This window comes from Apteryx rowi, unplaced genomic scaffold (assembly GCF_003343035.1).
Source record: "Apteryx rowi isolate R43461 unplaced genomic scaffold, aptRow1 scaffold_31, whole genome shotgun sequence".
NCBI lineage: Eukaryota > Metazoa > Chordata > Aves > Apterygiformes > Apterygidae > Apteryx > Apteryx rowi.
Window position 1 is genome coordinate 2,919,086 of NW_020449530.1, and position 27,227 is coordinate 2,946,312.

Below are 27,227 nucleotides of genomic sequence, written 5' to 3' on the forward strand. Positions count from 1 at the left end.
TATTTTTAAAGAAAAAAATGGTATTAAACTATCCTTGGACAACTAAGAATCTTTCTGTTGTGTGCCAGAAGGATCAAGGATTCAACTCGGAAGTGCCAACTGCACTACACAAGTCTGCATCACTTTAATTACAGAGCTAGCAACAATGGCAACCAGCAAGAAAAGGGTAGGTCAGAAAAGGTGAACACCACGTTAGACAACTTTCCAGCCTGCAAGAACAGATTGAGAAATGCTCCCACTTGGACTTTTCGACCCTGCAGCAGATGACTAGGTAGAATCTTTTGGTCCTTCTGACCATAACCAAAGGGCCTGCCTAGTCCAAAAAAAAAAAAAACAGAAAAAAAAAATCCCTTCTCTACAAGCAGACACAGTGTCTGTTCCCCTTCTCTATAAGTGCACTGTCCACTGCTACAGATTTGGCAATTGCCTGAACTCGGCCCTAGATTAGAGTGTTTGTGTTCAGTTATTTTCACACACTGCCAAAATTTGCTGACAACACCAGGAGGAAAAAAAGGGAAAGGAAAACTGGTGATTTTCAACAGTTTATAACTCAGCTCAGCCTAAGCAGGTTTTTATGGGACAAAGAACAGAGATTTCTCTGTAGACAGCACTTTATTCCTGCCTAATTTAAAAGATTTGCTGTGAATGATGGAAACATTAGAACTTCTTAAAGAAAACAAAACAAAACAAAAATCCTTGCAGTTCACTAAGTTTTTTTTACAGAAGATTACATTTGGTGATACAGAGAACATTATCTACCTTTCTCATAATTATTTACAACAAGAGTGTGTGCGTTTTTTTTCGAAAACAAAAACATTAGCTTTAAAGGAACAGGGGTTCAAAATACCTAGGCTATCTTTAAGGACTGAAATGTATTCCTTGGAATAGTTCACATTTCTGGTATTCTTTTCTGGTGACACAGGATTCCCTAAAGAGTGTTAAATGATTTTCTCAGGGTTATAGAGTCAGCAGTAAATGGAAGTTTTACTCTAAGCAGCAATATTTTAAATATATATTATCACTAATATAATATCTAACAACTTCCTATTACAAAAAGACGTAGCTTTCTGGAGTCCTTGTGCTGACTTAATACTTTGTTTCCATTCATACCTAGAATCTCTCAGAGCAGCATTTCCTAAGCTATTTTTCTTGTATGCTTCCTTAACTTCCCTCCACCCCATTAGCTGACTGTAGTGCCATGTTCTCAAACCTACACCTCTTTCAATTGTAGAATTTAACCATTGCTGCTTCTGAGCACCTTAAGCTTTTCCCAGTGAAGCACACCCTAAAATATGGGGGGCAAGATTGCTTTACTGAAACTCTGAACAGTATCTGTACCACAACTCTTGCTTTCAGTTAAGGATACCAAAATCAGCTGAATTGTTTCACAAAATTGACTGCTCATTCAATTACTGTTATTTTTGAGTGGAAAACATTTTAACAACATTAGAAATCTCTGCAAAACTACAAAACAGCAGAGAAGAGTGCTTTTGAAAAAGCATAGACTGGGAAGGTAGAGTAGCAAAGAATATACTGGGGTTTCTGCATATTAATGTTAAGATATTTAACTGCCTGGGAGTCATCAGTAGAGACCTTTCTGCAACAGAGCTTCATGGTCAGGGTGAGTTTTTGAAGTTTGGATGCCTTTGGCAGCTTTATAGAATTTTAAGACAGACCAGCTATGTCTAAAACATGTTCAGCTAGTTAACTACACAAATTTAATGTTTTTTCCATCTTTCTGTCCATGTGCTGACAGCATTACTGTTCTCTCCAGTGCTCTTCTTCYTTCTGAGGTACAATGGATCTACCAGTTTATGTAGTTCCTGATACTAAATTTTCAGTACAATAACTTTCCAACAATAACTTAGTAAGCTAAGAGAGGTCATCATTTAAAAGACGTGAGTAGTTATATTAAAGGCTCTAGAGCTACACAACTCCAAATACATTTCAGGATATACTGTACAATACGTGTATATTTTAATGAGAAGGTTTGGCAGAGCAGTTTGGCTGAAGAAAGGGCTGCCAAGTGATTGGATATGGATATATCTCCAGTTCCTTTGGAGTCCCACATCACCTTAAGAGCTATTCCTCCCATCCCCCAGTACACCAGCTCTCAAGGCAGTCAAATTTATAGCTCAATAAAAACTTTTATTAAAAATAAAAAGTGTGTTTTTTAAGTACTGCAGTCTTCCAGTGTCTTTATGCCAGGTCTAGATCAGACTGTAGTAGCTGAATATGAAGCTGGGGAGGCTTGGCCCACTTTACACAGCACTCCTAAGTTAGAGTTTCAAGATCTAAGCCACCTCTTTCCATTTTGTAACAGCTGTTTTTCTACCCTTTCATTAAGAAAAAAAAAAGGAAAGAGGTAATATAGAAAAGTTAAATAAATAAATAATGGCTCAAGAAACCACAGTGGAGGAACCACTGCTGGCCCTGCCAATAAAAATGTTCCTTCTCTTTAGGGCTGGCTAAACAACTGAAAGTGTTTCTAATGAACTGCTGGCAGCACTATCCATCATTGCACTAAATGGATTCATGTCCCCCTAAACTAAGGATAACTATTTATCTATAATGCACGGTCAGAAATTAGGAAGTATTTAAGCCTTAGAAGTCTAATTCCTCACTTTTCCCCATCTCCTCAAAGCTTTGGTTTTATTTAGGTCTCCTTATGTAAAGATGACAAGAGAAGTCTGACTGATAGAGAAGTTCATGCTCAGTTCCAGCTAATCATTCACATGAGTTTTAAAAATAATTTAACAGACCAAGCAGACATCTGCAGTCTGATTTCAGTGATTACAGTTACCTGGCATTATGTTCATCTTTTCCCCCCTTCCTTTTATTGTTTGCTACACTCACTTGCGCCTTGCCTTAAAATAGATTATAGGTTACTTCAGGTAAGATGGCACATTCATAAAACATACAAAATAATGGGCTGTCCATAATTATTTAGGATCTTTTAAGATGCTATGGTGCAAAAAATACATGTCTACTACAAGAAAATGGATAACCGTAAGGAAGAAATATTTTTGAAGCCTAATGAAAGTAATGTACATAGTCCCTGATCAGAAGTCGCTTCTGAAGGCTTGACTGATTGCACAGATAACTGTGTATCTACAGAGAAATATTCATACAGTGATTGTTTTTACATCATCAGGAAACAGGAGAATTCAGTGATATCAAGAAAACATAGCTATAAATAATGGAAGGAAACACTCACTTCATCTCTAGAACTTCCTCCAAATGTTTTCTTCTTTCCGCTCGTAGGTTGGTCAAATGGGTTTCCTTCTCAGCCAGCGATTGTTGTGTGGAGGACAGTTTTGCTTTCATTGACTCCAGCTCCTGCTTAACCTTCTCCATGGCCATCATCAGTTCTTCTACCTAAAACATTTTTGGGACAGGCGAGAGAAAAACAGTAAAATGTGATCAACAGGAACTTAGTAAATGTCACAACTAAATTGGCGTCCAAAGGTTACCAATGCATGTGTGCTGCATGATGCTTTTGTAGACTAGAAGAACCATCTAGTGTTGTGTAAAGTACGTCTACACTTGAATGAAACAATATTACAGTCTGTGAACTAATCTGATCTTGTCACTAGAAACTTACTATTATAATACCAAATTACAAACCTTCAACTCTTAGATCATTTCTATTTTAGAAAATGTACCACAAGAATAAATAGATGTCTATATATCTCAAAACTAGATCAGTAAAATGCTAGGTATTAAATGGAACACATCTATAATATATATTGTGATATATCAAAAGTATAAAAAGCTTGTCTGTAAATAATCTCTAAAAAACTACATATGTGCTTTGAAAACCAAGTTACAAGTGTCTTCTAAAACAGGGATAGGACTGGGTCCCCAGAAAGATGTAAATAAGTCTACTTCCCTTAAAATATCTATCAAATAATGCTTATAGCTACACTTTGTGATTTAGCAACATAAAAGATGTTCAAAGAGTGGCTGATAACAGACAGGTAGGAAAGAACAATGGTCAAACCTTAGATAATAATCAAATGGGAAAGTTCAGAATTAACATGACTGTAAATTCTATCATAGTTATTAGACAGATGTAACTGGTCACATTTTATTCTGCAGTAGTAGTCAGTTCTGTGTTGGTTAGAATTTATTACTTTAATTAATATGCTAAAAACACAATAAACATTCAAGGATAGCTCTATCTAGCATAAAAATACCTCTGGATATTCTTTCAATAATTTTATAATAATGTTAATTAGCACACAGACTACTTTCACAAACTTCTTCCATACAGATTTTCTCTTTCTATCAAACCAAGTGTTCTTAAATGGGAGAAACTTAGATGTTATTACTGCATATAGTCAAATATTGGTATAAATTTAGTATGACATTACAACACTGCATTGCATTTATATCCCTGCCTAACAATAAACTTGTGCTCTATTCTGAAAGTGAATTACTAAATGTTCAATAATTATATTAAGTTCAAATTATACTAAGCACAATTTATACTTACATGTTTTACAAAAAGAGCTGGGTATGTCATTTACTGTACAGGTGCTGGAAGATGCCAGGTATGGAATATACCACTACTTGCTTTAATAGATTCTGTACTCTTAAAGGTAGAGTTACTAGCTCAGGACAAACATGGACGACAAAATTGTTTTTCATCCTCAAGCAGTGACAGAGCAAGAAATATTGCAACCCAGAATTAGTATGTTATAAAATGTAGCATAGACATTGTGCAGTGCTTACTACAGAGTGCATATCTAGTTCCACTCAAATGCAGCTGAAAAGAATTCTTCCTAGATCCAACAAACTAAGAAAAATTTAAAAAATGCAATTATCAAAAATTATTCAAAGTGTAAAGCTAATAATTCATCCAGCGATCAAGTGACTGAAGGAGAATTTCAGTGACACATAGTCCAAACTGGCTAGCATACCTAAAATATCAAGCTTTTCTGGACTTAATAGTTATTTTGTGGGCAAAATAAGACCAAAAACTCTGTCAATTTTGCAAATAAAGAGAAAATTCCATAGAATGAAATAGAGAAATATGTCAGAAAAGAATGTAAAGAAAAACTGCATAACCAATGAAAAGCAAAAACACCACTAGGAAGGAAACAGACGAGTATTTCTAGAAAAAGAAAAACAGCAACATGCAGGAGAAGCAAAGGCGTACTAGTATATCAGCTTTTACTTCCGTTGGATGGATCAGAACGATCTATATAAACATTTCCCTTTTAACTGAGAAAAAAAGGGGCATGTCAACTACAAAACCCTCTGCTTATAACAAAAAACAACCTCAACTAAATGTGTCCAGCCAACTGCAACAATCAAAACAGTTTGTGTCAATCTGTCACTTGCCAAGATAAAACAATCTTTGGAGCAACAAACTTTTCCATAATGAAGTTGGAAAGGTTTTTGACATCCATCATTCCATTCCCAGTTACAATCAAAATTTGCAACACTAACACTGAAGGACCGGCTTGATGCAGATCTGAAGCCTAACAACTGTGCGCTGTTACCAGCACACAATGATGCTACTGGCTGATATCTAGGCCAAGGCTGTTAGTGCTAGGTGGTAAGATCTAACTCTGCAGGAAAGGATTATATTCTTTGGAGTACTGATCCTTGCAGCTACTTAATCTTTTTCTAATTGCTCCATTTGGTAATTCTTTTAATTCTAGGGTTTTATTCTGTATTTTTGAAGACTAACAGAAAATTGATCTAATCATATATCAGGGATGGATGGAATGCAAGTGGCTTTTAAACTGTGCCAACAACTTAGTTCACTGAACTATCATTACTTTCCATTCTCTCTAGAAAGTACCATTTGCCATGCTATTGATTAAAGACAAAATTCACCAAAATACTGATGACTGTATTTATAATAAAGACTTCAGTTTTCAGATTCATCAAATTATAGATATTTCTTTGGGAGCATTTCAACTAAACTTAAGACAAAACATTTTATGTAGTAACCTATTAATCTTAGTGCAGACCTGTCTGTATATGTCCCAGTAAACTGTCCTGGAAGAAATGATATAGGAATATGCCCTAGAAGCAACTTGCTTACAATGCACATCTAATTTACCTATTCAAAAATAACTTTAAATGTACCCTTGATTGTTTTACCCTGAGAGTAGCTAATTATACAACAAAAAAAAATTATTTGCCAAGAACCAGAGTTTTCTGAGACGTGCTGTTGACATACATTTTAACTGTAGGTAAACTTGTGCCCTGTCAGTTACGTTTCCATTGGCATAAAGACTGCACTCTTGCTCCTCTTTTCTGCCTAGTCAGCTGATAGCACAGAAGGCAGAGTGTACCTTACATCACTTCAATATCGCTTACCACAGACCTCGCAATTACCCCAATCACTGAATTAGTTGGTGAAGGATAGCACTGTCTTTCACTCAAACATCGAGAAAATCACTCCAGCAAATACTGCATCAGCTCTTAAAAATCTCAGAGATAGAATAGTTTTTGAGGAAGGTATGGATGAAGCTTCAAAGAGCTGTACAGTAGGTATACGGAAATGAGGCATTCCTTAGTCCTAACATCAATCACTGGACTGCAGGTGGGGATGCAGCCACTACTCATTCTGACAATCACTGCACAAAAATAGTAGAACCCTTAGACCTTTCAACAATATGCACTAACAAACTGCCAGACTTCTGGAAGGGTTTGTATTTGCAAAGGTAGGAAAAACGACTCCTCTGACATCACTGATGTAAATATTAGATCTAACCCCAGAAATGTGAGGTTTAGGAAAGAAACTAGAAGGCTAATTCAACAGAGAAGGAACTTTGATACTCCCTTAGAGAGTATACCTGTCTGCCTAAAGGGATACTGTATTCTTAAAGAAAAGTATCTAAGGGAGACCAGTCGCGAGGACATGAATTCTTCCCATCCTCCTAGCAGAGCAACATCCACCAAGAAAGTCACCTTCTGGAACAGAAGAGAAAGGAAGAAAGAAATGGGTGACTTAAACAGAGAATTCATCAGAATCAGCAGAATGAAATTAGAATAATGGAGTAATTTAGGTTGGAGGGATCTCTGAAGGTCATTTGATCCAATCCCCTGCTCAAAGCAAGATCAACTTAGAGCAGGTTGCTCAGAGCCTCGCTCAGTTGTCTTTTGGAGTATCTCCAAGAATGGAGACTCCCCAGCCTCGCTGGGCATCTGCTCCAATATCTGACTACCCTCACTGTGATTTTTTCCCCCCTAATGTCTAATTAGAACCTCCCAGGTTGCAGTTTGTGCCTGTTGCCTCTTGTCCTTTCACCAAACACCTCTGAGAAGAATCTAGCTCTGTMTTCTCTCATTAGGTACTTCTGGACCCCAGTACAGTCTCTTCAAGCCTCCTCTTCTTAGGCAGGAGCATACCCCGTTCTCTTTGCCTCTCCTTGTATGTCATGTGCTCCAGCCCACAACATCTCTGCCCCTGAATAGCAGTCCTGCTTTCCAGCATTTTGGCCACTCCCCTCAGTTTGGTGTCATCTGCAAACTTGTGGAGGTGCACTGTGTCTCATCATACGGATGTTTAATAAAGACATGAAGCAGTATCAGCTCCTTATCAACTGCTGAGGACAACGCTAATAACTGGCCAACAGTTGGACTCCATATCACTGATCAGGACCTGGCAGTTCCTATCCCATTCAGAAACAGGATGTTAATAGGAGGATACGCTTTGACTCTTAAGAAAGTTTTGAACAATGTACAAAAAAATACAGGGCACTAGTTGACAAGTGAGCAGAGACACTGGGCACAGATGGCAAGCAGACATTGGTTGAGTGGATCAAATGGAAAACATAGTACATATGGAAATATGTACTGAAGAATTTTTTTGTGATATCCTGTAGAATAGTTTTCCCTGGAGGAGAGGAAGAACTTATGGAAGAGAAATATTCAGCATGCATGATGTGAAATGTAATGTTGCTAAACTGGGATGGAACAGGTGAGCTGATTTCTGAAAAAATTGGTCCAAGAGGTGGAGAAGAGTTCTAATGATGCATCCCAGACAACCGAAGATGCTCCTGGAACCAAAATTATCTCAGCCATGAAGAGAAATTAAGATCAGCAGGGTCTTGCACTATTTAAGCTTTATCAGAAATCTTGGAAGCAGGGCAGGGGGATCAAAGAGGAGAGCTCAATTATAGTATCAGTAATGCATTCTGGAGAAAGACTCTGGACTTATCTGAGCTCAGATGAAACCTATGGGAATTCTTAGAACGTGGATAAAAACAGAACTTACACTGGGTTCTTCCCAACCACAGAAGATCCAGAAGATCATGCTGCCTGCTAGAAAGTTGGATGAAGCTGATAAATGTATAATCACAAAAGAAGTGTTGCTGCCTATCACCTAAGTCCTGAATTTGGCTGATCGCTGGCCAAGCAGGGAAGACCAAGTTCCTCCCTGACTGTTTATGTAGCATGCTGAGGACAAGTTGTCTGTCATCACTTATCCATGATTCAGTTCTCTGTAGACAGGGCTGAAAGATCTTGTATGTATTCTAAGCAGGATGAATCTGCAAGGAATTTAAGAGAAGACTATTTTTTCAAGGGTTTTAGGGCCTGAGTGGCCTGACCAGGTAACAGGCTGTATTTAAGGAAGAACATGAAGCTGAAGAAAGTTTCCATTAGAGGAGAGGGCTCCTGGGAGACTGGAGTTGAACAAACTATGTGAAACACGACTGAGAACTCTGGAGATCAGGTCTGGAAGTCCTGATATGGGTAACTACTGTATCTGTAACTGAAAAGCGAAACATCAACATGAGATAAATTTTCTGTATAGTATTACATCTCCTTAAAAAGATCAGTAGACTGCTATCATGAAAACAAGGTGGATATCCAAGGCAGTAGAACAGGAGGCTTTAATTACCATGTGAACAGCAGCCTGTCAAGACATAAAAGAAACCATCTAACGCAAAAAAATAAGCCTTTTTCAGGAGACTATCTAACCTTGTAATCTCCTTGCTTCTTCAAACTCTGACCGTAGGTTCCTTTGATGCAACTGTCATGATCAGAAAACACACAGTTGAGTAGACATACAAATACCACATTATCTCTAAGTACCTGGTGTTTCTGGTCAGCTGTTCTGGCCACTGGGTGATGTGAAGCCAAGGACTTCCAAAGAGCTTGGTCCAGCTCCAAGAAAGTCTTAATGATAGACAGTAAAACTGAGAAAGGGGATGGATGTGCAAAATATGAATGAGGTTGCGGACCCCACCACCTCTGTAATAGCTCCTGATGATCAAGTTAGGCAAGCTCAAAATTCCACCTGATATGAGAGAAGGACTGATACGCTACTGAAGATTTCTGAGACAGGGTAGATATTTCATACCAGGAAGAAGGCTGCATCAACTGATGTGGTTAGTAATTGGTTGCCTCTTAAAAGCAGTGCCTAAAGACTCCTGTACCCAAGGTCAATCCAGCCAGCCAGGCTAACTAAAGCAATCTCAGGAGCCCCAAATGCTTCACAGTGTGTTCAAATTACAATGTGATGGCATATTGCTTTTGCTTCTGTCACGCTTTGATAGTAACAACTGAGACAGTAACGTAATAAAAAAAATTATGTTTACTTCCTCACACAAGCTCTTTAGTCCTGTTAACTCTTGACTCACTCGTCAGCTTCCCAGTGCAAAGTTCTTCCTCATTGATGAAGAATCATCTGAAGAGAACTTTTCTACTTCATAGCAAATTGAAAAAGGTGTTCATAGCCCTCTCAGGAAGACAGTTGTGGAAATTAATTTTATGTTCATGCCCTGTCACAGAAGCAGAGTAATTTTGTACACATGGCCCTCATCCAAGCAACAAAGGCATCATGTATGCAAGTAACACGTGATTCACTACAACTATGCAAATATAAAGTGGACATGGACAAAGTCATCAATATGGTAATGCAAGGAGCAAAATGCTATGCACTTGAAAAACATTTGCAGTGGCGGAGGACTATCTCAACAAAGTAGTTGAGAGTATCTGAAATGGTGACCCATGCAATCCACTTTTATATGCCATGGGCCGGAAGGGTAGAGGAAGAAGCTAAATATATGCCCTGCACATAGACTGTGAAGGAAAATTTTCCAGTCTCAAGTGACAGGACATGAATGTATCCATAGTTCAAATGTATATGTAAACTGGCTTAAATAATATTTATTAAGGATAGCCAATATTCAGATTTTGACTAGTACACCATATAGAACTGTGTTTTATGTTAATGTTAGATGATAGGACTTTTCCCCACCTGTAGATCAACAAATCTCTCTTTGCAGAAGAGACTGCATTTCTCTCAGTTATTCATTTTCTTACTGATCAAGCTGCGGTTTCAGTCGTCCAGATGGCCCAGGGTAGTTTTTAGTCTTCTTTCTTCATTCTTTTTTTCCTTTGATCAAGCATTTGAATAATTTTCTGGTCAAGCAAAACAAGACTGTACCTCAGTCCATAATTAAAAGTTTGAAAGGGCATGGCAAAGCAACTTGAATATTACACTAAGAATCATGCATACTCTTCTACTGGAGATACAGTTCTTCAGATGCAGTGATATACGGAAAACTTACAGGTTCATGTTAATTTAATTGCCTAAAAACAGGCACATGATATGATGGGTTATGGGATAGCTGTTTATATTCATTATGTGTCTCACAAGTTCCAGAAAGAATATAAAAAGATGGAATTTTACAGAGTAAAGACACAAGTACAACATTACAGGTCTCTTTCCACTAGCATTGTATAAGTCAATCACAAGAGATCTTATTTTCAAAACCATCTCACCAGGCTAACCTGTATATTTAAAATTATTGATTTTTTGAGCATAGACCTTCCTCATGTAAACAATATATTGGCATCACAGTAATAAGACGCAAAATGTACTAGAAATCTATACTTTCAACCAAAACAAGTAAGGCTACCAAAACAAAAGATCTTGAAATCACAAGTCAGAAGTAAGAATACTACAAGGACAAAGAAAAAAAAATTAACATTCCTCATAAAGTGCCACTCACTTTCTCAGAAGACTCTCTCCTACTATTTTTAAATCTTAAGTTTTTAAACCATTTTTCATTTCATTGTGTACGTTACCGAAATGATAAAAGGACTGTAGATTTCTGCATTAGCTTTTACTGAGTTGGACTGATTAGACAGCAAGAACGGATAGAGAGAAGAGAAAGAAATAGACGTGAGAAGAAGGACAAAGACGAGAGTTCTGGCTCCATGTAAACTTGTTTGGGTCCCAGAAAATTTTCCCAGAACAGATGTTGAGACACGGAAAAAGCACAGGCCAGACTTGGGACTTAAGTATGTAATTTAACTGCCCCAAGTAACATATTACAGGGAGAAAGCACCGAGTCTGACATAACTTGGATTGCCAGCAGGACCAGATGGTTTGCTTAAATCACAAGCTAATAAACCTTTACACAAAATAAGAAGGAAATGAGTTATGGTTTCATCACAGGCCCATTTTTGTTAAAGCAGTAGGGTGGCTTTAGGTACTCTTAAAGACTACACCCAAGACACAACTAAATACCTGACTATTCTGAAATAAGGGAACAACTTGTAAATTTTTAGACATATTGAGAAAACCATTAAGTATAGCTTCATAAGAGCTAAAAATACCAGAGAAAAATGGAGAAATAAGTAAGCAGTAACAAGAAAAATCTTATTTTTTAATAAAATTAAAATGCAATTTCTAGTCTGTAAGGCAAGGAAAGCTCTCAGCTAAAAGAACTGTTGAAAGTTCGGCCACACTGGTAGCAGAATGGTAAAAAGCAGAATGGCTCTGCCCCTATCACACAGACAGGAGCTTTGGCTCTCTATCAAGCCCCTGTAATTCAATACCAGTGTATGAGTATGCATATGTGTGTAGGTGGACAGAGGAAGGGCTCATGGCTACTGGGTTCTCAGTTATAACAATATGACCACCACTAATCCTTGTGAGGCAGATAAAAAAAAGCATTAATATCCTTTACCTTCCTTTTTATTCTGCAACTGTAGGCACTATAAAAATATTCTAAAGTGAACAGATGTTCAGCACCTAAAGAGAGTCTTCCTCCCTACACTATACATATCTCCACATAAAGCTATTTCACTTGTTCTGTGTGGTCACTGTTAATTAATATTGCCCTAAGGTCCTCTGCAGACAAGTGAAAAACTTTTTTTTTGAAAGCTGGAATTACTTAGTTGAAGATCCTATCTAAAGAAACTGGGAAAAAAAGACAGCAGAATGTTGTGCAACAATTAAGACTTTTCTATGTATCACATTTATCAGCTGATGCTGTCAACAGCATATACATTCTGTTTCTCCCAGCCACAGAGACAAAACTCACTGGAGTACAACTGTAAAATACTGCTCAAAATACACTGGTAAAAAAATACACCTCCATCCCAGAAACGGTGCCAGATTTCCAGCACCACTTCGGCCAAGGTCAACTGTGTACAGTATTAGAGGACTGTGGCAGACCGCACATGGAGAAGTTCTATTTTGTTCACAATAAAGAGGGAGTGAGCGTCAAAGCTGTGAAAATATCTGGTAGATTATCATTCCTCCAGAGACAAAGCAGGATCTTCTGGTTATCTGTAGTATACAACAGTTATTTTCAGTTATTTTAGGGATGAAGTGTGTGCTTCTTAAAGTTAGCGTATGTCTTTCTTAAGTCTTTGTGCCTTTGGTTTTTAGGTTGCTAGGATTCTGTACCTTCAACACCCCCGATAAAATACACTGTTTTGGTGGCTTAACAGAACTGGAGCCACTCTCCCATTCTTACATTATTAATTGGGAAAGAAAAGAAGTAGAAAGAAGATAAACAGAGAGAACAAAAGACTGTGGTCTAAAAAGCTGCAGGATACTGTAGCTGAGTGCAAATTTTCTTATCGTCGTGAAAATGAGATACTTGGAAATAAGAGACTCCAACTCTCTTCCTTATCTATGAGCTGGTCCCCAACAAAACTTTCATTATGAAAGAATATCTGATAATGAGGAGGAGTTAATGCTCTGTATTGCTCCCTTCTGTTTCCACTGATGGCTCTAGGCAACGAAAGCACTAATAGTAAACTGACCAGATGATATCTGACATTACAATGTTACTCCTACAGAACCCAAAAGAAATAGAAATACAGGAGTCTCTGTCAAGGAATACATTGAGTATCATCAAGAGTGTTTTTTGCTCATATTCCGAGAGCATTGAGTTATATGTTATGCTCTTGTTTAAAGCAGGAACAATCAAAACTCACGGATGTTTGGAAAAGAAAAAACTCTCAGAAATCTTCCTGAGCTGACAGACTTCAGGATTGAAGAACTGACAGCTGGGTCCTGTTAGGTTGTTTGGCGGTAGCTGTGACAGCTGTATCTCCTAAATGAGAGTCATAAGCCATATAAATAAGCAATGGTCTGGTGACAGGACAAGAACTCTTGAGAAGGAAGCAATAATTGTCTGTGCTTAACACACAAAAAAAATTTGAGTCAGGCCTGGGGAAAAGAAGTGAAAAACTGAATATCTGATTTCTATTGAGGACAGAAACCTGTTGTAGCTCTCGTATCTGAAGACTATAAAAAATTAAAAATTTATTTTTGCATTTCCCTCAACTGGAACCTTTATCAAATGAAGTATTCCCATTATGCTTTTTAACCCTTGCAACCACACAGAAGGAAGCTGACCTGTTTTATTTTATGTGGATCTATAGTCTAAGGAAACTGTCTTGTGTTTGTCTTGTGTGGCTAGGATTGAACCTCTCTAACCTGTTGGGAACAAGGCAGCAATTGTTACTTCTAGGGATAACTAACAATGTTTCAAAAAATYGGATTTTAATCAGCATTTAAAAATCCCTACAGAGGCAGAGACACTAGAATTAAGCACATTTAGCATGACTGGTTACATTCAAACAAAATTTTTAAAACAACTGTTAACTCATGATACTCCAGTTGCAATTGTACACAACAGTACACTTTCAAAATAACTTTTGACCTACTGTACTCTGTGATTGCTGCTAAGGTAGCAGTTCAGTTAGGTCACAGGAAGCCTTAGGCTCAGACTAATTGCCCAAGGATTTAAGCAGTTTTTCACAAACATTCTCTAGAACAGCCTGATCTCCATTTTGCTGCATTTTAGACAGTTTAGGTCAACTAGGATACGTCACCATGGTAGACTGAAGTTTAGACATAACCTAAGGATATTCAAAGTAAATATTTAATGCTGTGCTATACAGTATAGATTGACAATATATACAGCATACATTGATTCTCCAAAGAAATAAATGATATAGAAACAAAATAACTCACTACAAGCAGAGAAAATGTCATGCTAATTCCATATACACCTTTAACACTCTTTTCCCAAAAGACAATAACGGTCACAAACATAAATATATAAAAGCATAGTCATTATGATAAAACACATACATCTAGATGAAGGTTGAACTTGTGGATAAGTTTAAGTGAAGAAGCACAGTCTCACTGGCAAGCTCAGGAAAGTTTCCTCATGTACTAAACTTGTGAAAACCAACCTTTAGCACTGGAGTTAGCAGAAAGCAAATAACAGAATATGTCACAATAACTAAAAGGTAATATCACTATACTGAGCCAGATGAACTCATACTGAAATTCAGTTAAGGGTTTGAAAGATGATGAACATCAGTCCAGCAAAGTCTGGAAGCTTTTGTGTGTGTAGGAAAGTTTCAGAAAGAAGAGGAATCCTCAGTATAATGAACCTGAAATTTGTCACTTCCCCATACGTTTCTGGACAGGAGAATGATCTGGAAAGGAATACAACTTCCTTTCTTACACTTCATTGATGTGAAGGAAAAAATCAATTATGTCAGAAAAAGGAATGCATATTTTTCTGATGAATCTAATGCACAAGTCTAATGAACTTTTCATGCTAATGTACATTTAATAGTATCATAATTACTTCTAAGATCACAATTTAAGATCGTAATTGGAAAACGGAAAAGAAATTCCAAGTGGAAAAAGCACAAGATTAGCTTTAAGCAAATACTAGAGCAAGTATTGGCTTGGATCTTTACAATTCCAAGCATTCCTAAAGTAACCAAGTGTGCATGACCTTATCCTTCAATAACCAAACCAGCCTGGAAGGCAACTCAGACTTTGACTTTTTCTTGAGCCACAACAAATTCAAATACAATCTAGAAGTGGGTGCTTGAAAAAATAATACAAAAGGCAGAGAGGTGCCGATATGGAGCTTCCTTTTGAAGGCTTGACTATCATGAAAAGGGTAATTTGAAATCCCTATCTATCTATTAAAAAAATAAAAGAGGACAACAACCCAAACAAACAAAATAACCTGAAGATCAGCAGTGGCACCAAATTTCTGTATGACAATTTTCAACAACATTTCTCATTTTGTCAAAAGGAAAAGGTGATTTAAATGGAGAAATGCTCAATGTGTATTTTGAACATAAGTTGATCCTCATTTCAGTATCAAGACCTCTCCTAAAAGCCACAAAACTTTGCCCACTTCTGCAACCTTAAACAAGTGCAAAAAACTAAATAAAATTCAAAGATTATGGGTTCTTTAGAAGTGTTTYCTCCTATAATGTTAGAAAAAGGTCTCTGTCCCAAAATTTTCTTGGGGTATGATTTTAAAAGCTTTTTTATTCATTGTTCTCCACTGGAGGTAAAAAATCCCCAAGATGCCAACTAGATAGAGCTGAACACATCTAGGACAGAAAAGAATAAAAATTCCACAAAAACTGAATACAGAAGGAATTACATGTTATTCCTGACATACTGAATCTCCCTTCCCCTGTAAGGAGTGTGTCTCAGTATAAGTCTGAATACATTTAAATGAAGAGACTACACAATCAATTGAAATACTCTGGGGAGAAGCAGTGCTTCTAAAAATGACTGACAACATTAATTCAGGAAGACACAGTACACAGTTTCTTTAGTCAAAATACTTCTTCTAACTAAAGGAGAAGGATGGGACAAAAGAATGTAAAATTTCTGGATCCTGAAAAACAATGGCAAGATTATACTCAAGGCTAACAACTGAGTGAAAAATCTTTTAAAAAACAATTTTTGTTGGTAATTTCTTTTCCCAAAAGAAATTCAAATCTAAGTTTTTAGCAGCAATTCTTTACTTAATATGAATTAAATGTACATAGTACTTGCGCAAAAAACAGATAAAGTTGGGCAGACTTTTATAGAAAGGAGTGATGCAGAAAATATTCAAGAGCAGTTCAGCCTAAGAGAATGCAAACTGCTTAGAAAAAAACAGTGGGAAGCAATCAGGCTCCAGCAGTTTAACCCCAAGCCATAGTTTGGATTACTGCCTTGATCTCCAGTCGCTTGGTTTATCAAACTTCTCAGCAGGAGATAATACAAGAACAGCCAAAACCACTCATTAAAAGCAAACTACCCAGCATCTGTTACAGATGAGTCAGAATTCAGACATTTCTAGAGTGTATAGTCTCTGATACCTCAGAAAACAGCTGTAGGTAATTGGTTCATGAGAAATTCCACTTTTACAGGGACCTGTTGTAATCAACTCACTGTGCAAGAATTTGTGCTATGAAATAAACTCAACACCCAAAACATTTAAAAACAATATTTTAGATATATTTCAGTTACAGAATGCTCAGCAAAAAGGGGATGTGTTCAAATTTATTTTCTGTTCTTAACAGATACTTGATTAAAATCACTGTGGAAGAATAAGGTCCAGTTTATAATAATTTTGTTGTAAATATATTTTCTCTCCTTACAAAAAGAAAAGGTAGTCAATAATAATACGCATGAGGAAGTTACAACAGGGTCAGAATGGTGGCCTGATGGCAGGTATCATTCAAAGCTTGTCTATAGTTTCTGTATAGTGACTTCTAGGTAAGAGAGGAAGGGCTGAACTCTTGGAGGTTGGATTTTTTTTTACTTCAAACCTCTGCAGAACTTGTACTTACAACAGCGAAATCCTGGGGAACAGGAGATGGGGTAAAATGAGAGAACTCGTAAGAGGTTCTGGTTCAGTTATTAACTGATTTCATTTTTTTTCTTAACAAATGAGTATGAATTCTGAAGTGGGCACAGATGATACAAAATTTAACGAGTCTTGTTCTCAACATATTTTACTTATGCAATTGAGTCTGAAAGAATATTAAATCCTGCTAAAATATCTTATAAAGATACCGGAAGGAAGAATTAATATAAGAAAATACATTTAAACAATACTTTACTATTACAATAGTTCAGTATTTTATTTCTTCTCAAAAGGCAAGGCAGAGGAAAGCTGCCTTTTTAAGGAAGGAAGAACAGACCAGGAAATGGCCACAGTGTTTCACATGTTTATTTGCCAAAACATTTTAGGACAAGGAGTTAGATGTTAGCTGATATTGTAGAAAGAGGGAGTGAATTTAAGCAGGAGTTGATATACATTAGGGAACAGAACTAGGCTATTGTCACCAGAGGTGACCTACTGCTTTTAGAATTTGAAGGAAACAAAATGAGGGAACGTATGGTAATGTCAGGCAGTACACCATCTCACTCGCACAGAATTAGCAACCTATTTTAAAGGCCATGATAAYAGCTTTTGGTAAAAATATTTTTGGTAATAATAAGAAATTTCTGTCTTCATTTCTCAGTCTCGCCCCCACCGTTCAATGCCTCCTCTGATGTGCTCTTACAGTTCTATGTGGGACTGTGAACCAGATCAGTGAATCGATCCACATGAAAAATTCCTTCAGAAAATAAGATAATCTTTATTGTGTGTTAGGTCACTGCTCCATTTCACAGCATGGCCTCAGAAAGACTCAGGCTAGTGAAACTGAAGGGATGCACTGAAATATAGGGATGAAAGTGAGTAAAGAAAGGGAGGGCATAATATCTTGAGTTAGTATGGTTGCCCAATTCCTCTATTTGTGAACTATGTCCTCCAATAAGCAAGGCTCAAACCGCAAGCAATTCTAGTACTGTGCTCCTTGAGCCAAGGACCTGACACTACTCATTATTGACTGACATTACAGAATGGGCAGACCTAAGAGCTCTGTGATTTTGGTATAGCTAAAGTATAGGAAAATAGAGCTTTGTACCAGTGAATATGGATCTTCTGAATACATGTAAGTGTCTTCAGCTTCCTGTTACTTCTGCATGCACAAGTTTTCAATCCTGGTAGTCTCTTTACTGTGAAGAATTCCCAATTATCAAAACCCTGATTAATTTTGAATGTTTATCCTCAGCATCCTTGGGAACAAACACTTGTTTTAAGGGCTATCTTAGAATACCTTCAATGTATTTTGATTAACTGGTTAAATGCTTAAAAAAAAAGAGAAAAGAAGAGCTTGGTGAGTTAATGACATTGTTTAAATAAGCCTTATTTACTTTGACAATGCTTCATACTCTCTCTCATATATTACCTAAATTCCATTCAACAGATGGAAAATCAAGACCATGCAATAAGTATAGGATGCATTTCACCTAATTTCAGCCATCTACAAGTTAGCCATCTATTCTAAGTTGGTTGTGTAGGCTCCCTTTATCACCAAGACATACAAGCCTCCTAAGGCAGTGATTGTTTCCACTCTTCATGAAGAACTAGGAATGTCCTAGCATGAATGGTCACATGGAAACCACGGGTCAATATGTATGTTCATCAAACCACATCTGAACTTCTGTTATACTTTGTTCCATAAAAAGGGCCTTATTTTTTCATGAAGATTGAAGCATATTTCCAGCATTGTTCTAGGAATGGTGCTGAACATGGTTATGTTGATATATAAGACAAATTCCTGCTTCTTACTGCAAGAGGAGAAACGATAAGAGGCAACAGAACAGTGAAAAGAAAGTTTGTGATCAAGATGGGGCCTTTTGTCAAAGATCTCCAGGAGTTTTTCCTAGGAAAGTAAAATTACCACTGTATTTTTGATGAGGGGAAAACTCGAGCTTCATTCTTTTTTTCTGAGGAATGTTAGGATAGCTTTACTGAAGTAAACTCAGATTTGGTTAATCCAGAAAAAATGCCTGGATCCACATTTGTCTTTACCATCTCTAATGGACAAGAAAGATCTGTACGTAAGAAGTGTTTATCCCAGAATTCCAACCTCAAGCTTTACAGAGAGTACTCAAAAAGAGGTCTCTGTATACTTTCAGACCTTTAACCTAATGGGTTGAACTAATGGGATCAACCATAGTAGTACATAACCCTGTAGCCTTAAGGAATTTACAATAATATTTACCTACAGGATTCCACAAGTGGACCAACAAAACCTGCTGAATCTGTTGGAAATAAAGAATTTGTTGAAGAACTTCCAAGTCTTTATATCTACATAAGTCTCCCTCATCTGCTTTTGTATGGTAGGGTTTCTGTTATACAGAACAATAAGGTAAACAAAACTAGGCCCAATCCAAAGGATGCATTGCTCCCAGCAGGAAATGCCTGCCTATTTTTTTTTTTCGGTAGATGAAGGAAAGAAAGAATGAGTCCAAGACCCTGAAATAAACAAAAAGCTTTTATCAGCTGGAGAAATTTGCTGTTAACACATGTTGCCAGAATATTTTCAAACGCTGGACTAAAGAGAGCAAGATTTTAATCTGAAATGGAAATCAGAGAACCTTGAAATCCTGAGTAGCTTCATGGACATAATAATTTGAATTTGAAGCCTGTAAAATGGGAAACCAAACCTCATGAGATGATTGAGGGTAGGACTACACAACACAAGCTACAAAAACAACATTAAAAATTGGGGCAGAAATGCACACACAAGATGTCCTCATACCTTGAACCACTTAAAGCCAAAATGGTTGACCTCATGCACTGATTCATTTAACAGCTTCAGACAGGCAGTGATGTGGTAGAATGGAAGAAAACAAGATAAACAGAAGAGAGGAAAGAAAAAGCATGCGATTAAAAGCAAATTCAGTTTGGATAACATCAAACTTTTAAAATCCACACACAACATTCATACTTGGTCTAAGAATGACCCTAACCTATTATCACAGTTTGTAAAAGATCACAGGATTTGCCATCAATTTCCTATTAAAAAAAAAAAAAAAAAGAAAGAGCCCTGCATTTGTAAACTCTTAAGTTATCTAAGGGAGGCTTTCATAATTCTACACAAAATCTCCATGGAACATGAAACAAAGAGGACATCCTTTTAAGTAACTGAAGGAATGTGAAATGAAAAGCATTTGAAAAAGAAGTCCCCTCCTCACCTTGGAGAAACAGCTACTTGCCATCTCTCTGTTACCTGATTGTATTTAATTGATACTGAAGCAAAATCCTGTTGGACAAAATGGGACACAACAATTTTTTTGATGCTAAATGCAACATGTCACTCAGGTTGCTTTTCTTTTCACACTGTTGTCTTACCATCAAACCAAAAATGTGCATGTATTGCATAAGCACTGTTCTTTTTCCACATTTTAGCTTTAGGGACTCTCGTGCAAATAGAACTTTATTTCCATGACAACAGTTCCCTATTTTACTAATCCAGACTCATCTCTTTTCCTTTCCATAATAAACCTGTTACCAACAGCTCATGACGGATAGATATCCATGAATAGTTTACGCTCAACAGGCTGAAAGGGAGTCCTCCTTCCCCTCCTGTGACTGAAGTCTTCCTCACTACTCCCTTTCTTTTTTGTCTAGGGCAAAACTTTCATATTTTTGTTAATCCTGATGTCATCTTTGACTCAGGCCTCTTTCTAGTCCTTGCATAAAGGTTACATTTAAAAATCTGCAGAAATTCTTCTACCTAATATCTCTAATATAAGCTCTTTCCAATTGTGTAGCTAAATAGCTAAAGTTCTTTGGTAGGATTAGATTCTTGTCTGAATCTTTGAGAAAATCTTTCTTGTGCAGGTCATGCCCATTTGTGCAGTAATCTCCTTGTCTGTAGCTTTGATCATGTTAATCCTGCTAGCACTCCTTTTTGCTAGTGAATCAAATACAAACTATCATCTTTTGCAGGATGCACTCAACCCACTTTTCATGTCTTTCAACACTAGGATGACCGGCTCACTGTGATTGGCCCCTAATACTAGCCTACATTATGCGTGCATAAATTTTCAAATGTTCACCATTGTGCTTACTTCCATAACTTCAGATGCATTAACAGCTACAAAATTAACACATGGTACCCTTCTTCAAAACCATCCCTCAAAAAATTCATTGAATCTTCTGCATCTTGTTCTGTATTTCTAGCACAGCCACCATAAAAGGGTGTGTTCTATGGGTTTCTATGTACTAAAAGAATACAATGAGTAATTGTCTCTCTGTCTTGTAACAAAGAAATTAAAATACTATAACAACCTAGGCATCACATCACTTACTATTTTGTTTACTTTTGCATCTCAGCATAAAATCTGTTCCTTTGTGAGACAAACATTTTTCTTACAAGGAGATCTATTCTTTGATGTGGTATTCGCTATCTATTTAACATTTCTTTATACAATTTTTTTTTAAGCCTACAAAAAGGTTGGAAAGAAGACATCCTGCTAGTGAATTCCATAAAGCTGTCTAGAATTTTAGGGTACAGCAACCAGAATTATCCTTGGAATAGGTCTACCAGCAAACAGTTGAGCTTGACTTTATTCTAAAGATAGAAACAGCGACTTTCTTCCTGAAAGCCTAGATTATTAAATAAAAGGAAGACACAAATATCTCAGGGAGAGTATGCAATATAAGAACACATTTTGAAAAAACTTTGCAAAATGTTTTAAATTACAGTTAGTCAGAACTTCTTTCATTTAAATAACAAATGGAAAGAGAAAATGCCATTGTGACTTAGCAGACCAAATGCTCCTATTTGCTAAGTAAGGTCAAATAAGGAACAGTGTAACTGTGGAAAAACACAAGAGGCTCAGAAAAGCACAGTAAGAATGTCAGGTCCGGCTTCTTCTACTTCAAAAGCACTACCAAAACCTCAGGGAAGTTAACTCACCACATACGGTATGCTTTCTTGATGATTACTTACGGGAGTCAAAATCAGACACATATATGATTCTTCAGCATTTCTGATCAGCGATACAGAATACATCCATGCATAAAATCTTACACCTGGGGCTTCAACAGACAAGGGTGTATTTTCCATGTGTAATTTTAAGCCAGAGGATTTGTCTCACTGTCCAGTAGTTTTGCAAATGCAAGCACATTGAGACTGTGGTCCATAAACAGGACTTCTAAAAGCTATGTTAATAAAGATCATCTTCAAATATGTGTAATGAACAGCACAGTGTGTGTGTATGTTTACACATAGGAAAATAGACAACCAATTGATGGACAAGACAGGTCAGAGGAATTTTTACATAAAAAAATACTTTAAAGCACAGGATACCTTACATTTGTTTTTTAAATTCACAAAAATATTACTTGGAGAAAACACATTCTCATGACAGCTTTGCTGACTTTATGGGCTCTGTTACCTAATGTTTGAACAGAGATTTAGGATCATCAAACAAAACCAGCTGTGTTTTGGCATAAAGCAGGGAAAATACTACTTTACTGTCAGGTTACTTTCCTAAGAGGATTACCAGTGACTTTATAACATTGCAGACCTGTTTCTCAGCATTGATCCTGGCTGACTCCTCTTGTGCTAGCACCATTTCCCGCTCTGCAGTTATCTGAACACTTTCTCTGAGTGCCTCTTCCAATTCTTCAATCCGATCATCCTTTTTACGTAGATTGTCCTGGAAAATGACGGGAGACCAGGTGAAGAAGACTTGTTTGAAGCCTTTTAATCAACCAAGTTCTACGCCAACCAAAATGTGTTTCTCCCTCCCAAGGCGCAACTCCAGGCAAAATATCTTCACACAAAGGAAAGAAAGATGAAGTGATGCAAGAGAAGGAAGAAGCATTTAGTAAAGTGAAGGAAAAAGCTAGCAAAGCAAGACAGATGTGTTTGCCCTCAGTGTCTGATATATCAGAGTCTTTCCAGATTATGCAGCATAGATAAGCAGGAGTTGTTTGTAAATAAAGATTAGGGTGCAGTTCCAAAGAAGCATAGTAGCCAGAATTGGTGGGAAGGTAGCAGGCGTTCAGATTTGCTCGTTTGCTCACACATTCACCAGCAGGTGAGGTAAAAAGGGAAACATAGCATTGCAGTTTTGCAATTTGCCATTTCCAGGTTAAGGGGTAAAAAAGCAAGCATTAACACAACCAAATTTTCTATTGTTCAGATAAGTCTTTAAGAAAGTCTTTCATCAATAACTCTCTTGGAATTATGAAATGTCCATCTGGGCAGTCTGAATCTTAGACATACAATGTATCAATATTCCCTGAAAATTTATTCTTTGATTGAGTATATCTTCACAGTTGCAAGCTTAGATGTCCCACCTACATTCAAAGGTCATTGAAGAAAACTGTATTGTTCCTCAGAAAATATACCATTTGATAGGTTTACACAAACAATGTAGTTTAGAAAAAAGTTATACAAAACAAATGGTGTTCTTGTTTGTACAGGAGAACCTGCTTATCTGAATATTGCTAAGAAAATAAATGTGTATCTCCTGACTCTGCTGTAACAGCTTGGACAAAAGACTGCAGAGGAGGCTGTCCTGATAAGTATGTATGAATGTCTTGAAGCATGGCAGCTTAACACATCCACCAGAAAGGAACAGGTTGAAGTAATATTTATGTATTTCTTGTCCTGCAGATTGGTTTACACAATATATTTGAGATCAGATGTTYAATGCACATGTTTATGTTAGCACAAGGGCTTTTTAGCCACCTCAGCAGCAGTGGAAGAATCAAACGCGTTTTTGCCTTTGCATTGGACTTTTTGTCAGATTTATACCTTTGTCTTCTGTCCTTTTTTACTTAGGACTGAAATTTTCCACTGTTTCCTTAAAGAATAAGGAAAAAGATGACTGACTTGGAAGAAACTGGACTTTGCAACCTTCATAATGCTAAAATTATTCATTGGAGTTTAAAGAAAGATCCTGACTTATTCCTTCATTTCTGCTTTCCAGAACCTGGAATACATCACCAGGGATACTGACATATGAATACTGTTTCTGGCAGTCTCAGGACTGCCACTTTCAACTAGAGTGTTTCAGCAGACACGCAAAGCTTTGTGTCAGACCAGTGCAAGACCTCTGGCATCACTGCCTTTAAGTAGAGAATGGCTAGTATTCAACTACTAGCACAGGCAACAGTATATGTTAGGCTTTGCAGTCAGAGGAGCTTTCAGAGTTGTACTTTTCAAAGTGGATTCACAGGGCAAGTAATTGCTGGTTTATAAAAAAAAAACAAACCCAAACCAAAAAACAAATGGAGATATTTTCATTTCAAAAATATGAGTTGCAGAGCATGGTTTCATACCTTTTGAATCCTTCTGAAACACTGATAAAACCTTTCAAAATTACTTCATGGTTACAATTAGCTTAACCAGAGACTCTGCAAAAAGATGAAGAGTGAGTTCCCAAAAAATTCAGCACAGAATACTAATGGTGCCAGACATGAAAAATACTTACTTGCCTATCTGCATTACATGAAAAATATCAACTCCCCTTGGGTTATTATTCCTGGATAGGAAGTGTACCCCTCCATTTCTATCAATAGAACTGAGAATAGTTCATTTGAACAGCTGCATGTAAAATGGATGCTGGTTTAAAAGAAGGAAGCAGAATTAAACATTCTAAGTGTAAGTTCTGTGTGTACACTCTTCTTTGCTCTTTATCACAGGCAAACAGTTAAGAATCTACATTCAGAATATACATGCAGACAGCTGAGAGTTCAGACAGTAGACTATTCAGACAGTTGAACTCCAAGGGACAGGAGCAAGAACAATTGAATTCTACTGATGGTACCAAAATGGACCAAGACAGTGCCACATTATCTGCTGTTGAAAAATCTGCATTCATACATAATGTAATTATTTTTCCTAAAGTAATATGCAAAATTTTACATATATGCTATAGAGTTGCAAGTTTAAAAAAAATCTAGTGTTAATCTGGAAACAACTGCCAATGAATTTTTAACCATTTTTAAATTTAGTCTATGAACTACTAATAACCTATCCAGTAAGGAGAGTTTACTTAGGAACTTTTTCTTGGACAAACATACTTAGAAGAGCCATGACAGTTTACTCGTGTTCCTAACAGCAGCACAATAAATCTACCCACCTGGTCCTACAAAATGACATCAGTGCCTGAAAGCTGTAGCAAATTGTTGCATAGCCAGATAGCACCAGCACTGCACAGTGCAGAACAGTTTCAAGAGATTTTTAAATAATTATTTTGTTTCTAGCTCTTTGTTTCATGATTGATCAGTATTTGATATTTTCTAGTCTAAACTAGTTTCAAATAAAATATATTAATAGAGAAAAAGTTAATAAAAGAAAACCAGCATTTTTCTTTTAACAAACCATCATGTTTTTCCAATTATTTGGCTCTAAACTCTAACATGACAAGCTCATGCTGAACTTTGACATGTGCCACTTCTGTTTTCCTCTTTTTAATTACATTATTGTGATAAGCATTAACCTTTGAAGAAAGAATTGTGTTAATTATAACTACCTTTACCCCCTAAGTTATTTCAGAAGTTTCCTATAAAAAAATTGTTCTGGAAAACTCAAAAATTTTCTACCAACTAGGCTCAAAACAGGAGTTCTAGAAGGGAACAGAGATTTGAAACCTTTCAATGTGAACAGAAAACAAATATGCCTTCTCCAGCTGAAGAGGCTGTGATAATACAGGCACTATACTCACCGTAAGGAAAAGAAAATCATCACTGCATGATTTGTCATATGCTGATAAAATAGGTAATCCCTGATAGCTGAAAGGACAGATCCTCTGAAGCAGTGGACTAGAGTAGAACTAGAATTGCTTTGTAAATACTTTAGAATGTGACACTGAGGGCAAATTCATAATCTTGTATTTTGATAAAATTGCAGAATGATGGACTGTGGCAGTCTCTTTTCATGAAGCTTATATAGATGACTATTCAGAAAGAAAAAGAAACCTGTACAGCAGCTGGGTTCTTCAAGATGTACTGCCTACCTATGTATCTCCACGACCCTCCTTCACCCTCCTCTGCTCCTGAGTTGCATACTCATGAGATTCCATGGCAGAGGTGGAACTTAACTGGGATACAGGAGATGGCTCGGCCTTTAGGCTCATTGGTGATAGCACAAAGAAAATGAAAAACCCAACAAACACTGTGGAAGCGCTGAGTTCAGGCACAATATAAATTTTTGCTACGAATACTGTGATCCTAAAGTTGATTTGTATGCAAACTCCATCCCCAATACTTAAACACATATTACTTAAAGCCTTAAAGGAAAGGAAGATGTGAATGACAAACTTTGGGGCTTTTCCTATCACTTCAGGAAAGAAATAAGCGGCAGGATGTCCAAGTGATATATATTAACAGCATACATCAACTTAATCTGTCCTGCATTCATTTAATGTGTAATCTGCCATGAAGTTTTATGAAAGTGCATGAAATAGGATTTCTGTTTTCAACAAGGAGTTTAGGTTCAATTAAATCTGAGATAACCTGACAGATTACTTTGCAACTGTGTCTTGAACTAGACTCAAAATGGTCTTTATGGTCTAATTTTACCCTTTGAATTGGAATTAACATGAATTTCTCTAGTTAACTCTTGGAAAAGATTAGTTAACAGTTTGATAATGCAATGAACTGCTTCTTCTGCCTGCTAAAAATATTTCTAGGACTAGCCAATCACCCAGGTATTGAAAGACCATTTTCATGTAATCCCTTAATTAGCAATAGCATATTTTGCTCTTGTCCTTTCATAGACCAAAAGGGAAGAACACAGTATTGGAAGTGTTCCTAACTAAGGAAATGGTGAAATTATTACACTGCAGAAACACACAAGCACTTATCCTTGTGAACTACTCCTCATCCTTATCATGTATTTCCTCAAATAGCCCCCTATATAAGGAATCTAATGATAATTAACTCTATCCATTTTAAATCAGAATAAAACTCTCCTTAGGAAGAAAAATCCCCCATTTTGTGAACTGACTTTCCACTACATAAGTGAAACCTAGGAACTCAAGACTGTCAGCTGTCTCCTGGATACAAACTGTCATTTAGTTATGGATAAAGAAAATTCTTCACTAACATTTGGAAGCAGCCCACCTACAAATGTTAAGAATTTTTCACAGTTTAAAAATATGAGGTCTTGGTAATCTGCAATTCTAAACTACATGCTGGTTGAGTAACATATATTTCTTTAACAAATTAAAATCTTACCGAGATTCTTCCATAAAGTTGCCTTGTTTCCTGTCTTCAGCTATAACCAGAACAAAATGTGAAGAGCAGAAAGTCCTACTGTAG

At 36.8% G+C, this 27,227-nt stretch overlaps 1 protein-coding gene across 5 annotated transcripts in view; it reads right to left on the minus strand.

Annotated features, from left to right (window-relative positions):
* Positions 1 to 27,227, minus strand: part of ERC1 (ELKS/RAB6-interacting/CAST family member 1) — a 315,358-nt gene that overhangs the window by 101,032 nt on the left and 187,099 nt on the right. For 4 of the 5 annotated variants that reach the window (XM_026070415.1, XM_026070416.1, XM_026070419.1 and 1 more), the window contains 3 exons: positions 22,478 to 22,609; positions 19,699 to 19,752; positions 3,218 to 3,378 (listed from right to left, as the gene is read on the minus strand). In XM_026070415.1, coding sequence (XP_025926200.1) covers positions 3,218 to 3,378; positions 19,699 to 19,752; positions 22,478 to 22,609 — 347 coding nt within the window. The remainder of the gene's footprint in view (positions 1 to 3,217; positions 3,379 to 19,698; positions 19,753 to 22,477; positions 22,610 to 27,227) is intronic. The other variant, XM_026070417.1, reaches the window with a different exon arrangement.